The following is a 13221-nucleotide window of genomic DNA, read 5'->3' as shown; positions in this document are numbered from 1 at the left end:
TTCTGAACGCTTAAAAAAATAAAATTCTGAAGTTAATCATTATTCAAAAATGTATTTTCTTTTCTTGGGAAATGTGTGATTTTTTTTCAACAAGTTTCCTTAATAAATGATTTCCTGGGAATGAAAAGGCCAATAAATAAGTTATTGTTTTTGTTTTTTTTAATTTACTACTACCAACAACAACAACAACAACAACCACAATTTTTCTAATTTAAGTAAAATAAATAAATAAATATGTCGCTTTTTTCTCTTCCAATTATAACCGCCTTTTCATTAGTAAAACAGAGTTATCTCCCATACATTGTCAACCGGCTTTTGCTAAACAACGTAAGCGGCCCTCAGTCACCTTTACGCGGAGAGTAACTCGCATTGTTTCTTTCTACAAAACATTATTTAACATGGCTGCCAGTCGTAGAGAAAAATTTGGCAGCATTTTTACCAGGTAAAATTCTGCAGTTTTAATTGATTCAGTATGATTAATATTTTGTGCTTATCTTTACTTGATTGCATATTCTAACATTTTTTTTTCCCCTCAGCAATGTTCAAACATTGTTAAGCTGAAAGAAGAAGAGCATGTGTTTATTTTTGTTGTAAGAGTTATTCCCCTTTATTTCTTTCGATTTTCAAGGTGAAACGTTTTTACTATAATACAGATACTTTTGTTTCATCCTTTCGGGAATCATCTATGCAGGGTGTCACGATTTATCCATAAAAAAATAATAAATAAATAAAAATAAAAAAACAAACAACATATGTGCCGTTCTCCATTTTGGGGTACCAAATTCGTAAAAGGGAAAATTATTCCCAATTCCTATTTAGGTAAAAATGCACTTTCGTATAATTAATTTAATTCATTTAAAAGTATCGCAAACAAAAACAAGACTGCTTAGTGCTTCTCTGCAATTAATTCAATTACATCTTTCTAGAAATTTATCTTCTGTTCTATGATACGACGGTGGTGACGTATGTTTTAGGAGCACAAACGGTGCTTGTTAAGATAGTTGACAAATCGAGTTTTTTTTTTTTTATGTTTTTAGCAAAAACAATATTACATGCTTACTTGTCATGTCGAAAATAGAAATATATCCAAAAATTACGAAAATTCATCTAGTAAAAGTTTACTTGGCTATTACATTAAATTTTAATTCGAACTATAAATTTGACAGCTTCTATAAATTCTGCCTAGCATACATCTATAATCTGACATATCGTTTCAGTTCCATAGGCAGTTGTTTACAATAACCAACAAAACAAAAAGGGGTGAAAATATAAATATATATCCAATAAATGTTACCAAAGGCAAGATAAGTTACTCTTCCACCCACCTGGATAAGTTTTTGTGTGTATTAACTTGTAAATTCCAAACAAAGGTAGTGTGAAATCTGTGGAGTTAGAACAAAAATTATGCGGTTTCCTTAAAGCCTTGTGAAGCCTTGAAAATCAAACAATATTCTTGTAGAACATCATATTTTTGTACGATTGGCAACATTTATTCGATGGATTTCTACTACTATTTTGTTAAGTGTTCGATTTTGAGCGAGACTTCATATGGCTTTAAGGAAACCGCCAGTTTTTATAATGTTTTTTTTTTTCAAACTCAACAGACCTCACACAACTTTTGTCGCTAAGTAAATTAGGGCTTAAAAATAGGTTCAAACACAAACCCCTTATCCAGGTAGGTAAATAAGTAATTTATTTTGCTTTTGGTAATATTTATTTGTTGTATATTTTTTTCAACGCTTTTTTTTTTTTGTTGACTATTCTAAAATGCTCAAGATCTTTTCTGATGTGTGTAACTATCTTGAAACAGAGCAGCCAAATGAGGATAGTTGACTAGCCTTTCCTGCCAACATCCCTAAGTGATGCAGTTTATCATGCAGGTGATTTGAGAGATGCCAAAATCTGTTTCTTTTTAAGCTTGATCATCTGTTGGGAGAGATGGCCTATGTTGAATATTCAAGTTGATCAGTTGTGTAAAGAAACCGTTCTGTTCTCATGACCGACTTGGAAGAGAAATATTAACTGAAAGTTTGGAGGTGGGTGTATTCTCTGTCTAATAATTTGATAAAAATAAATTTGAAGATGAAGAAAATGATCATGGAAATATCCAGTATGTTGTCTCTTCAGTTATTTGGGATGAAATGAAAACCACAAGACATTCATGAGGGAATATCTAACAACATTTAATTTCTTTTAATTTCACTTATTTTTTATTATTTTATTTCACTTATTTTTTATTATTTTATTTACTAAAAATGGAACAAAGAAAAAAAGTATTAATTTTTATGAAAACATAAAACATTGTTTTTTTGTTTTTGTTTTTTTTACTAAAAATAAAACAAAGAAAAAGTATTAGTTTTTTATAAAAACAAAAAATCTTCATTTTTTTTCTTTAGATTTACTGGCCTTTTGCGGTCTGGAGCGATTACAGATGCTGATAAACCAGTTTGGTATGACGTCTACAAGGCTTTTCCGCCAGCTGTTGAACCAAAACTCGAGCGAGAAGTACCAACCAAAGAAATCCCTACTCTTTTATACCCAGAAGATATCATCAGAGCGTATGTACTATACTCTTTTTATCGCATATTAAAATATCGAGGATAAGAAAATAAGATAAGGATGTAAATGTCCATCATCGGCATCGTTGCAGCATTCACCCTAGATCATTTGAGTTGGCTCTGTCCAAGAAGTTCTCCATCTCCTGAACACTGGCTGATTAGGCACGGTGATCCAAGGCTGCTTCCGTTATGAGTACAAACCATTCGTAGTTACAGCAATGAACCCCATAAAGGTGGGGGCCCAAAATCAGTTCAGCATCCTGCTTCATTGTCTTAAGCCAGGTTTCGAGTTGACCACCGTAGCATTTCTTTGGGTTGATGACTTTATAGATGAAGTCACTTGGGTGTCATCAAAGAGCATGGCCAAACTAACAAAGGTATCTCGCAAGGAGAGAGTTTTGGAGGGTATGGATCTTACAACAAGTGAAAATTGTACTGTTGGGGATAAACTGTTGCCAGCAGACACGGATGATGCAGCATAGGCAACGATGGTGGAATAACTTCAGTTTGCGTAGCACTAAAGCCTACTGCACACTACTTAAGAGGGATTGTCACCACGAAGAAATAAATAACTCACTACAGCAACCCCTCCCCTCAATAATGTAACCAAAATATTTTAATTTTTCTTATCATCGATTTCAGTTATGTATTCCAAGCCAAAATTTTATTTTGTTTATATTTTAAAACTTTTCAGTACTTATCCAATTTACAACTTAATCATTGGCAATTTTGTGTTGGAATTTTCCAGCAGATTATGTAAGCAGTTGAAGATGTCAAAGCAATCAGCCAATCAGCTGTCAGAAGACAAATTCCAATGAAGGCATGAAATTTATTAAAATCAAGAAAAAAATTTGAAAATTGAAAATGACTTTCAACATGTCAATGTGAAATCTCTGCTTTTTCCACATGTTAAAAATCATTTTCTAAATAGAAAGCCATTCTTAATATGGGGAGGGGGGAATGCAGTATTTTTAATTAATCATCTTGTTGTTTATCTAACCTGCTGGAAGATGCCGATGCAAAGTTGCCAGAGATTGTGTTTTAAACAAGATAAGTGCCAAACATAAACAATGGCATATTATTTTGATTCTTCGGACTTGAGTGTCATTTTCACAACGTTTTGGTCAGTATAACCTCCAAATTTCTTCAGGTGTATCTTGTCGAGCTTGTCAATGTTTCTGTCGAACAATTGGACCGAATTTCAAATGTAATCTTTTATGTACTTTTATAAACATTTTATAAACAATCGCATCCAATTAATTTTAGTAGAAGAATTAGCTACCAAATTCTGATTGTTGTTCACAGTTTGCTGGAAATTAAAAACTTTTCCTTTTTGTGTGTTATTTATCGAAAAACCAATTTTCTCTGTATATAACTAAAACAATACACGCTTTAAACAAGTGAAAAATCTTTACACATATAATGTCACTACTAGGGGAGACCTCATGTTGCTTGGAATTGAATTATGATCAACGAATGTTCTACACTTCAAATACTTCTATTGTCCTCCAAATCAGTAAAATTGCTCATTTTTTAATCAAATCGATTGATGGCCTACTTTAATCAGACCCACCACAGTGCACTGGTAAAAAGCTTCATATGCCTCTTCGCAGTGACTTTATAAAATTAGTTTCATATAACAGTGTAAATTAAAGTTTAAAATGCAAAAGTATCATGGTTGAATTGCACTCTAAACAGAAACATTCATTCTGAAGGCGCCCCTGTCTTATTATAGAACCTACTGTTGATTTTATATGCCGAGCTCGTCTACTTGTGCGGTGTTAAAACTTCTAAAATGCATTTGTAATATTAGGCTGTATTAGAGTGTTAACCTTCAGGCGCATCTTGTTGAACTGGGGAATCTGCACAGAATTTCAAACGGAACCCTTTATTTAATCCATGGAGATAGCATGCTCTCATTCTGTCAGCCATGACCGAGTAGAAGTCCTAGGTAATTTGTGATTGTATTTTGAGTATCACCCCACACTGACAATTGAACCTTCAACCTCCAGAAGAATGTCATTTACAACTGAATCTTATTTTAAGTTTTAATGAAAAAAAAAATTCTATCAGAATTTGATATGTCTTGTGAAAGGAGTATATAGCGCTGAAGTAGCTGAGTGGGTTTTGCTACAGTTTCCAATTATTCTCATGTCACTATACTGCAAGCTGGTATTCTTAGCATCAGGTTTGCACACCTTTCAGCATTTATCCCAGGTTGCTCTACCAGTCAGTATTTATGGTTTAACCAGCCAATCATTATCGTGTAAGAAGAAAAGACGTGGATATCTTATATTCATTTCATCACCTGAGTTTTAATATTTTCTCTTTTTAGGGTCTGGACAAAATCTATTCCCCTTTTTTTTCTGGACCCCTTGTTGCCAGTTGGCATCCTCTGCACTGTTTTACTAGATTTTCTATGTCTTGGTCTGTTCTCGATCAATAAGTATAACTGTTCATTAAAGATTTCATTTGTGAAATCCCTGGATGGCCAAGTGAAATTCTTTTAAAAATTTCTTTTGCAGAGTAGCTGGCATTACTCTATCTGTGTAGAGTAATATTTGTTTACATATTGAAAAGGGTGATATACTATTTCCCTTTTAACTTTTCTTGTTTGCTTTTTAACTTTTCTAATGCAATTGATCTTTTACTGCTACTTTTTTCACATCTAGCGTCATTAGAAGTTCTCTAATAGTATTGCTTAACACACCCAACAATTCACTTTTGTCTTTTAGCAACACTATTACTGTTTCTTCAAATGGTTCTGGATATTTTGGTTTCAATCTTGATAATCTATTGAGGTGACTTACCTTCATCTTTGAAGATACATATTCTATTTTAAAATTATGATTCAATAGAATTAAGCCCTGATGTTATAGTTGATTTGCCGTGTGAGTTGATAAACTTTTTTTTAACCAAATATTGTTATCAGCTGTGTATAGTCTACTTGCAGAATAAATTCTCTTCCGTATAAAAATATGTGATTTTTTTTTTTTTAGAGCATAAATTATTACTAAACTCTTCTGTTTTGATTTGACTGCAATTTCATTCCACAGACAGTAAATCCATCCTCAAAATTTATGAAGCAGTATAGCACCCAGCTTTTTATTTTATTTTTTTATTTTAGAGCATAAATTATTACTAAACTCTTCTGTTTTGATTTGACTGCAATTTCATTCCACAGACAGTAAATCCATCCTCAAAATTTATGAAGCAGTATAGCACCCAGCTTTTTATTTTTTTTTTTTTTTAGAGCATAAATTATTACTAAACTCTTCTGTTTTGATTTGACTGCAATTTCATTCCACAGACAGTAAATCCATCCTCAAAATTTATGAAGCAGTATAGCACCCAGCTTTTTATTTTTATTTTTTTAGAGCATAAATTATTACTAAACTCTTCTGTTTTGATTTGACTGCAATTTCATTCCACAGACAGTAAATCCATCCTCAAAATTTATGAAGCAGTATAGCACCCAGCTTTTTATTTTTTTTTTTAGAGCATAAATTATTACTAAACTCTTCTGTTTTGATTTGACTGCAATTTCATTCCACAGACAGTAAATCCATCCTCAAAATTTATGAAGCAGTATAGCACCCAGCTTTTTATTTTATTTTTTTTTAGAGCATAAATTATTACTAAACTCTTCTGTTTTGATTTGACTGCAATTTCATTCCACAGACAGTAAATCCATCCTCAAAATTTATGAAGCAGTATAGCACCCAGCTTTTTATTTTTTTTTTTTTTTAGAGCATAAATTATTACTAAACTCTTCTGTTTTGATTTGACTGCAATTTCATTCCACAGACAGTAAATCCATCCTCAAAATTTATGAAGCAGTATAGCACCCAGCTTTTTATTTTTTTTTTTTTTAGAGCATAAATTATTACTAAACTCTTCTGTTTTGATTTGACTGCAATTTCATTCCACAGACAGTAAATCCATCCTCAAAATTTATGAAGCAGTATAGCACCCAGCTTTTTATTTTTTTTTTTTTAGAGCATAAATTATTACTAAACTCTTCTGTTTTGATTTGACTGCAATTTCATTCCACAGACAGTAAATCCATCCTCAAAATTTATGAAGCAGTATAGCACCCAGCTTTTTATTTATTTTTTTTTTTAGAGCATAAATTATTACTAAACTCTTCTGTTTTGATTTGACTGCAATTTCATTCCACAGACAGTAAATCCATCCTCAAAATTTATGAAGCAGTATAGCACCCAGCTTTTTATTTTATTTTTTTATTTTAGAGCATAAATTATTACTAAACTCTTCTGTTTTGATTTGACTGCAATTTCATTCCACAGACAGTAAATCCATCCTCAAAATTTATGAAGCAGTATAGCACCCAGCTTTTTATTTTATTTTTTTTTTTAGAGCATAAATTATTACTAAACTCTTCTGTTTTGATTTGACTGCAATTTCATTCCACAGACAGTAAATCCATCCTCAAAATTTATGAAGCAGTATAGCACCCAGCTTTTTATTTTTTTTTTTTTTTAGAGCATAAATTATTACTAAACTCTTCTGTTTTGATTTGACTGCAATTTCATTCCACAGACAGTAAATCCATCCTCAAAATTTATGAAGCAGTATAGCACCCAGCTTTTTATTTTTTTTTTTTTTAGAGCATAAATTATTACTAAACTCTTCTGTTTTGATTTGACTGCAATTTCATTCCACAGACAGTAAATCCATCCTCAAAATTTATGAAGCAGTATAGCACCCAGCTTTTTATTTTTTTTTATTTTAGAGCATAAATTATTACTAAACTCTTCTGTTTTGATTTGACTACAATTTCATTCCACAGACAGTAAATCCATCCTCAAAATTTATGAAGCAGTATAGCACCCAGCTTTTTATTTTATTTTTTTTTTAGAGCATAAATTATTACTAAACTCTTCTGTTTTGATTTGACTGCAATTTCATTCCACAGACAGTAAATCCATCCTCAAAATTTATGAAGCAGTATAGCACCCAGCTTTTTATTTTTTTTTTTTTTTTAGAGCATAAATTATTACTAAACTCTTCTGTTTTGATTTGACTGCAATTTCATTCCACAGACAGTAAATCCATCCTCAAAATTTATGAAGCAGTATAGCACCCAGCTTTTTATTTTTTTTTTTTTAAAGCATAAATTATTACTAAACTCTTCTGTTTTGATTTGACTGCAATTTCATTCCACAGACAGTAAATCCATCCTCAAAATTTATGAAGCAGTATAGCACCCAGCTTTTTTTTTTTTTTTTTTTTAGAGCATAAATTATTACTAAACTCTTCTGTTTTGATTTGACTGCAATTTCATTCCACAGACAGTAAATCCATCCTCAAAATTTATGAAGCAGTATAGCACCCAGCTTTTTATTTTTTTTTTTTTTAGAGCATAAATTATTACTAAACTCTTCTGTTTTGATTTGACTGCAATTTCATTCCACAGACAGTAAATCTATCCTCAAAATTTATGAAGCAGTATAGCACCCAGCTTTTTATTTTTTTTTTTACCCTGTTTGCATTCTTCTGACCATATCCACTTTGTGCCCTTTATTTACCAACTTATTCAACGGAGCTCTCATATAATAATACTTTTGAAATATATATGCTATAATAACTTACTAATCCCAAGAATGCTTGGAATTTAGCAATATTATCAAGTACAGGCATATTCTTGATGTTTTCAGCCCTTCTTGTGTCTGGTTTTCTTCCTTTACTGCCAATGATTTGCCTAAAATAGTTAATCTCTAAGAACTTGCATTTTTCATAACTCAGCTTGAACCTTTGTTCTTCAATTCTTTGAAATACTGCTCTAATATGGGCTTTGTGTTGTCTCATTTTTTGCTTTTAATCAAAATATCATTCAAATATGCAATTTCATATTTCATATCAGCCAACATTGTATCCATTATTGGCTGGAATAGCCTTCGAGCAATCTTCAATCCAAAAGGAAGATGATTAAGCTTAAAAATTCCTTTGTGTGTTTATTGTCAGGTAATTCAAACATTCTTCATTGACTTTAACCCAAAGGTAAGTTTCAGGCAAATCCAACTTTGAAAACACTTTACCACCATTTAATTTAGTGATATATCTTCTTGAGATGATAGGCATACCTTTCAATGCCTATCCCAGGTGGCTCTAGGAAATACCCGGATGTAATCATATTCATTAAATCAGAATGTTTGAGATGAGGATTGATAATTTGTATTATTTGGATTTTTCAAACTACTATTTTCATCTGCGTTGTTATATTCACAACATTTAAACTGATGTAACTTCACGATGATATTTATTGTGAAAATGACATTCAAGATGACAACAGTAGTCTGAATAATACCACAAACAAGTAGAATGTTCTGGAGGTTTTTAAGATTCTCAAATTTTTGTAAATTTAAATTTGAACAAGTCAAACTGACATTTTTATCAATAAAATGTCAAGGATGATAACACGGTCCGAATAAATGAATATGACTAAAAAATCAGTGCTTGTGCAGTTTACTAACTGTTCTATTTTTTAGATAGGATTTTTAAATTAAATTCAATTCAGTACAAAATAGTTACCCTCCTAAAAAATGCTTGTCTATATAATGTTATTATTTCAGCACAGTCCATAAACTGCACAAGTATTAAAAAGTCTTCAAACATTTGTATAATTTGAAAATCTTAAAACCAAAGTACTTGTTTGTTAATTTTTCATCAAATAAAATTTAAATCATCTTTACTATCTTTACCAAGAAAAAACACTACTTCTTTTTTTGTATTTGATGATTTTTTTGTTTTTATTTTTGACAGTAAGTTTTATGCTACCTATGGTAACCCAGATGTTGTTGACTTAACAAATGAAAATGTCAAAACAACATGTCAAAAGTAAGTTTCTTATTTTATTTTTCATTTTCAAAACCAAAAATTCGTTACAACAGTCTAAGTTTTATTGACAATCAGTTTTCTAAAATTTTCATATCAGTTTTTTTCAACCTGTAGATGGGGCACCCTATCAGATGTCAAACATTCACTCGCTAACTCAGGTATTCCAACCGAGAAATCTTTTTAAGATTCTGACCGTCCCTTTAAGTGCGATTGTTTAAATCTCTCTTGCACTTGATTCACCGGGTATATTTTCCAGGTAGTTTTCGAAATTCAGAAGTGTTTCCAGAAATGTATTTGAAATCTTTGCATAAAATAACAAAAATATCTACTTTTTTAAAAATCTTAATTCTGATTAAACGTCATAAAATCTTAACAAAAAATATGTTCTGTAATCTCATCATTATTATTATTATTATACATACACATCTTTCACACAGTTTTTGATTATATGTAGACACAGTGGTCTAAAAAGAAAATGGCCACTGAATTTAGAATTTTATAAAGATAATTGTTTGTAAAGAAAGTTTGCTTTTCTCAATAAAAGATTTTTTACGTATTGAATGACAAAATCTGTTTTGAACATTTTCATCTCCAACCATCACTGGGAATAATGTGAATTTGTTGGCCCTCTCCTTTGCCATATTAAGAATGGCTTCCTTAAATCCCACAAAAGTTTGAATTATTTGGAATTGTCTCCCTTTTTCTGCAAAATGGTGTCTGGAGGTTGCAAATCGTCATTTAAATTGGATTTTCTATTTTCATAATACTATTTGATCAATTTACATGATTTTTTTTATGCAATATTTTGTTTGCGTCACTATTAATATTTTTCTTTATTTTTTGTTATTCACATGAATAATCTTTGTTTTTCTAATTTCAGATTGGTGGAAAAATTCTTTGAACTTCAAGATAAAGAGGATCTTCCTCAGGAAGAAATCTTCAATGCAGCTATTGAGCGCCTCAAAAGTGAAGGAATCCGCTTGAGAACCCTAGCTGAAAAGGTAATGTGTCCCATACTTCCATCTCAAGCATACTCAACTAACAAACAGATTCCTTTGATATCCCTGGTGCTACCAGATCAGGCTGTCTGCCTCCAGGCTGATTTGTGATATTTACTATAGATTGCAGAATCATTCCTCAAATGAGCACCCTTATCTCACATGATTTTACATTGTCATCATTGTTTAATATAACGCTAAAATATCATCATCACTTAATCTCCATTTTCATGTTAGCATGAGTTGGATGGCTTTGCCTGGTGGCTCTTCTCCAGGCCTCTTGGTGTTGTACAAGGGTTGATCATAATCTCAATTTTCTAAGGTCACCTTTAACTGATTTCATGCCTTACATGGTTTACCCCCCTCCCCCCAGCTCCCACCTCTAAATCCATCAACCTCAATAAAATTACATCTGCTGACTGGACCTTGCATCATCCATCCTTTTGACATGTCTATACAACTATTTTAATGCAAAACATCAACTACGTTGCGAATGTGTAATCTATTTCTCAATTCTTCTGATGACTTCCTTTCTCTTTGAATTACACCACACATGCACTTCGCCATCTGCATATCTGTTCTAGAAATTCTATTAATGTCCTCCTCCTTAAGGGGCCAAGTCTCACTACCATGCATCATGTCACTCCTCACACAAGCTGTATATAGTTTTCCTTTTACTTCGTAAGAGAAAACACGATTTGTCAAGAGGGGTTGTAGTTCCTTAAAGTTCTTCCAACCTTATCTTACACAAGCTATAGAATTTGCCTCTAATGTTTCCTCAATAACTATAAAACTGCAATTCTTAAACTAACTCACAATTCTTCTTTCTATATTATATGATTAAATGATAAAGCTATGGTCAGTCGTATTTACTGACTTGATGCCCTTAACACATTGCACTCGCTTCATCCCAAAACATATTGCTGCTAAGTAATATGTTACGCTCTGACAAATGATAACATATTTCCCCCTCCTCCCACTGATTTTACTAGATCAGGCTGTCTGAAGATGCTGACTTCCTGACATAAAATGCAGCAAACATTAATGTTATTGATTTTTTTTTTCTTTTGCAAAACTCAATCATATTCTCCTAAGCTAAAACTAAAACCAAAACTTTTTCTCTACAAAACAACCAAACCAAACACCATGAATAAATATTTGAACATATTAAACACTTGAAGTATAAAAGTTTTATCAAAATGACAAGATTTGGCATTAAATGACTCCAAAAGGGTTGATATGCAGTAAAATGAATGCAAACAAACCTTTGTTACCTACAGATTTGCAGAGTCATACCAATACTTAATGCATTATTCTCGGATGTAGTTTACACCAAAAATAAGCAAAATTGATAAATGCTATAATTTTTACAATTTTATACCTTCACATTCTTCTCTGAAAGTATGAGTAAAACTTGAAAAAGTCAGATAATTTCTTAAGTTTAATTTGAAAAATGTCATTAAATGATTAAAATAATATTTTTTCTGAGACTTTCGGTGTAAGATACCTTTAGTTTTATTTTCACTTCATTTTTATAGCGGTATTAACACTAAGGGGTCAGTCCCTCATAGAGAGAGAAGGATTTGTCCAGTGTTATTGACAATTGTTGTTAATCTGAAGCAATGTGTATGTTTGTGCAGCTGGCATGAATGATGTGACCAATCACCTAGATAATTTCTTCATTTGAATCTTAACCACATTTTCAAATTTGTGATTTAAAAAGACAAATTCGAACTTGAGATAGTCAAGTCCAAATTTGAACTTGAAATGGTCAAGTCAGAATCATTTCTTATGTTACTTGAATTGGTGTCAGTCAGCTTTTATGAAAGTGCACAAACTCAAAAACTGCCATTTTGTAAATTTGAGCTCTTAAGTTTTTTTGTTTCTTGAGTTTTTCACAAATCAAATATGGAAGGCACAAATAAACTGGCACTTTTAAACTGAAATAAAGATTTAAATTGGAACAGATTGTGTGGCTATTCATAAGATATCAGTAAACTAACATAAGCTAATATAATTTGATAATGCAGTTTTTTTTTAATAAAGTCTCTTCTTCTGTTTATTTTCTTTCTTTATTTATTTTTGTCTCTGCTTCATGTTAACTTTTTTTTATTTGGAATTTCAGGAAGGAGAGATTCTAGAACAATACCTTACTTCAGCCTCAAATCCAAATCCTACAGTCACAGATTTCACGATTCCTCATGACAATGAACCAACAGACGATTTTTTAATTGAAGAAGATGTAACTAAAACAAAAGAATAAATAATTTATTACCTTATTTTTTTTTTGTTGTTGCTTTTTTAAAAAATTCTTTTGAAAATGTTTGTTCTACTACGACAAATTAAAATATACAATTGATCACAGCAAATTGCTACTGCTATTTTAAAAAAAACTTTTTGGTCTAAACTTAGGAGGAATATTTTTTAAAATACGAGTTAAATATAAAAAGAAAATGTTCCATTGAGATAAAAGAAAAAAAAAATTTCTTTTTAAAATCATAGATATTTTTTATAGAAAGTTTTATTTTTATTAATAGTAAATGTTTACTAATGTGTGATACCGTTGGATGTACCCCACCCCTTGCCCAGAGCCAAGATCCTCAACAATGGAAGGAAGTAATTCATTAGCAGTGCAAAAGTATTTTTTTTTTTATTACATTTTCACCCCAAACAAGACAAATTGCTACTTTGGTGTAGGGGGCTACTATCAGGGGCAACAACTACTGGGGTACTATGTAGGGATTTGGGCAGCAAGATGTCGGTTCACGTTACACTTGAACTTCTGCACGTCAATACTGTTGGGG

At 31.4% G+C, this 13221-nt stretch overlaps 1 protein-coding gene across 1 annotated transcript; it reads left to right on the top strand.

Annotated features, from left to right (window-relative positions):
- The first annotated feature begins 283 nt into the window (after positions 1 to 283).
- LOC145290099 (small ribosomal subunit protein mS23-like) lies at positions 284 to 12696 on the top strand. The gene is made up of 5 exons (XM_080136462.1): positions 284 to 442; positions 2397 to 2558; positions 9345 to 9419; positions 10300 to 10420; positions 12543 to 12696. Exons 1-5 carry the CDS (start codon positions 399 to 401, stop codon positions 12678 to 12680), a joined length of 540 nt encoding a protein of 179 aa, XP_079992588.1. The 5' UTR covers positions 284 to 398; the 3' UTR covers positions 12681 to 12696.
- Positions 12697 to 13221: the final 525 nt, after the last annotated feature.

This window comes from Euprymna scolopes, chromosome 1 (assembly GCF_053919585.1).
Source record: "Euprymna scolopes isolate OS-2025 chromosome 1, ASM5391958v1, whole genome shotgun sequence".
NCBI lineage: Eukaryota > Metazoa > Mollusca > Cephalopoda > Sepiida > Sepiolidae > Euprymna > Euprymna scolopes.
This window is presented reverse-complemented; position numbering and strand designations above follow the sequence as displayed.

What these genes read in the sequence shown, in the direction of transcription:
- LOC145290099 (XM_080136462.1), top strand. Translation starts at nt 399, where the DNA reads ATGGCTGCCAGTCGTAGAGAAAAATTTGGCAGCATTTTTACCAG. An exon ending in TTTGGCAGCATTTTTACCAG is followed by an intron (nt 443 to 2,396) that starts GTAAAATTCTGC and finishes TTTTTTCTTTAG; the next exon opens with ATTTACTGGCCTTTTGCGGT. An exon ending in TGAGAACCCTAGCTGAAAAG is followed by an intron (nt 10,421 to 12,542) that starts GTAATGTGTCCC and finishes TTGGAATTTCAG; the next exon opens with GAAGGAGAGATTCTAGAACA.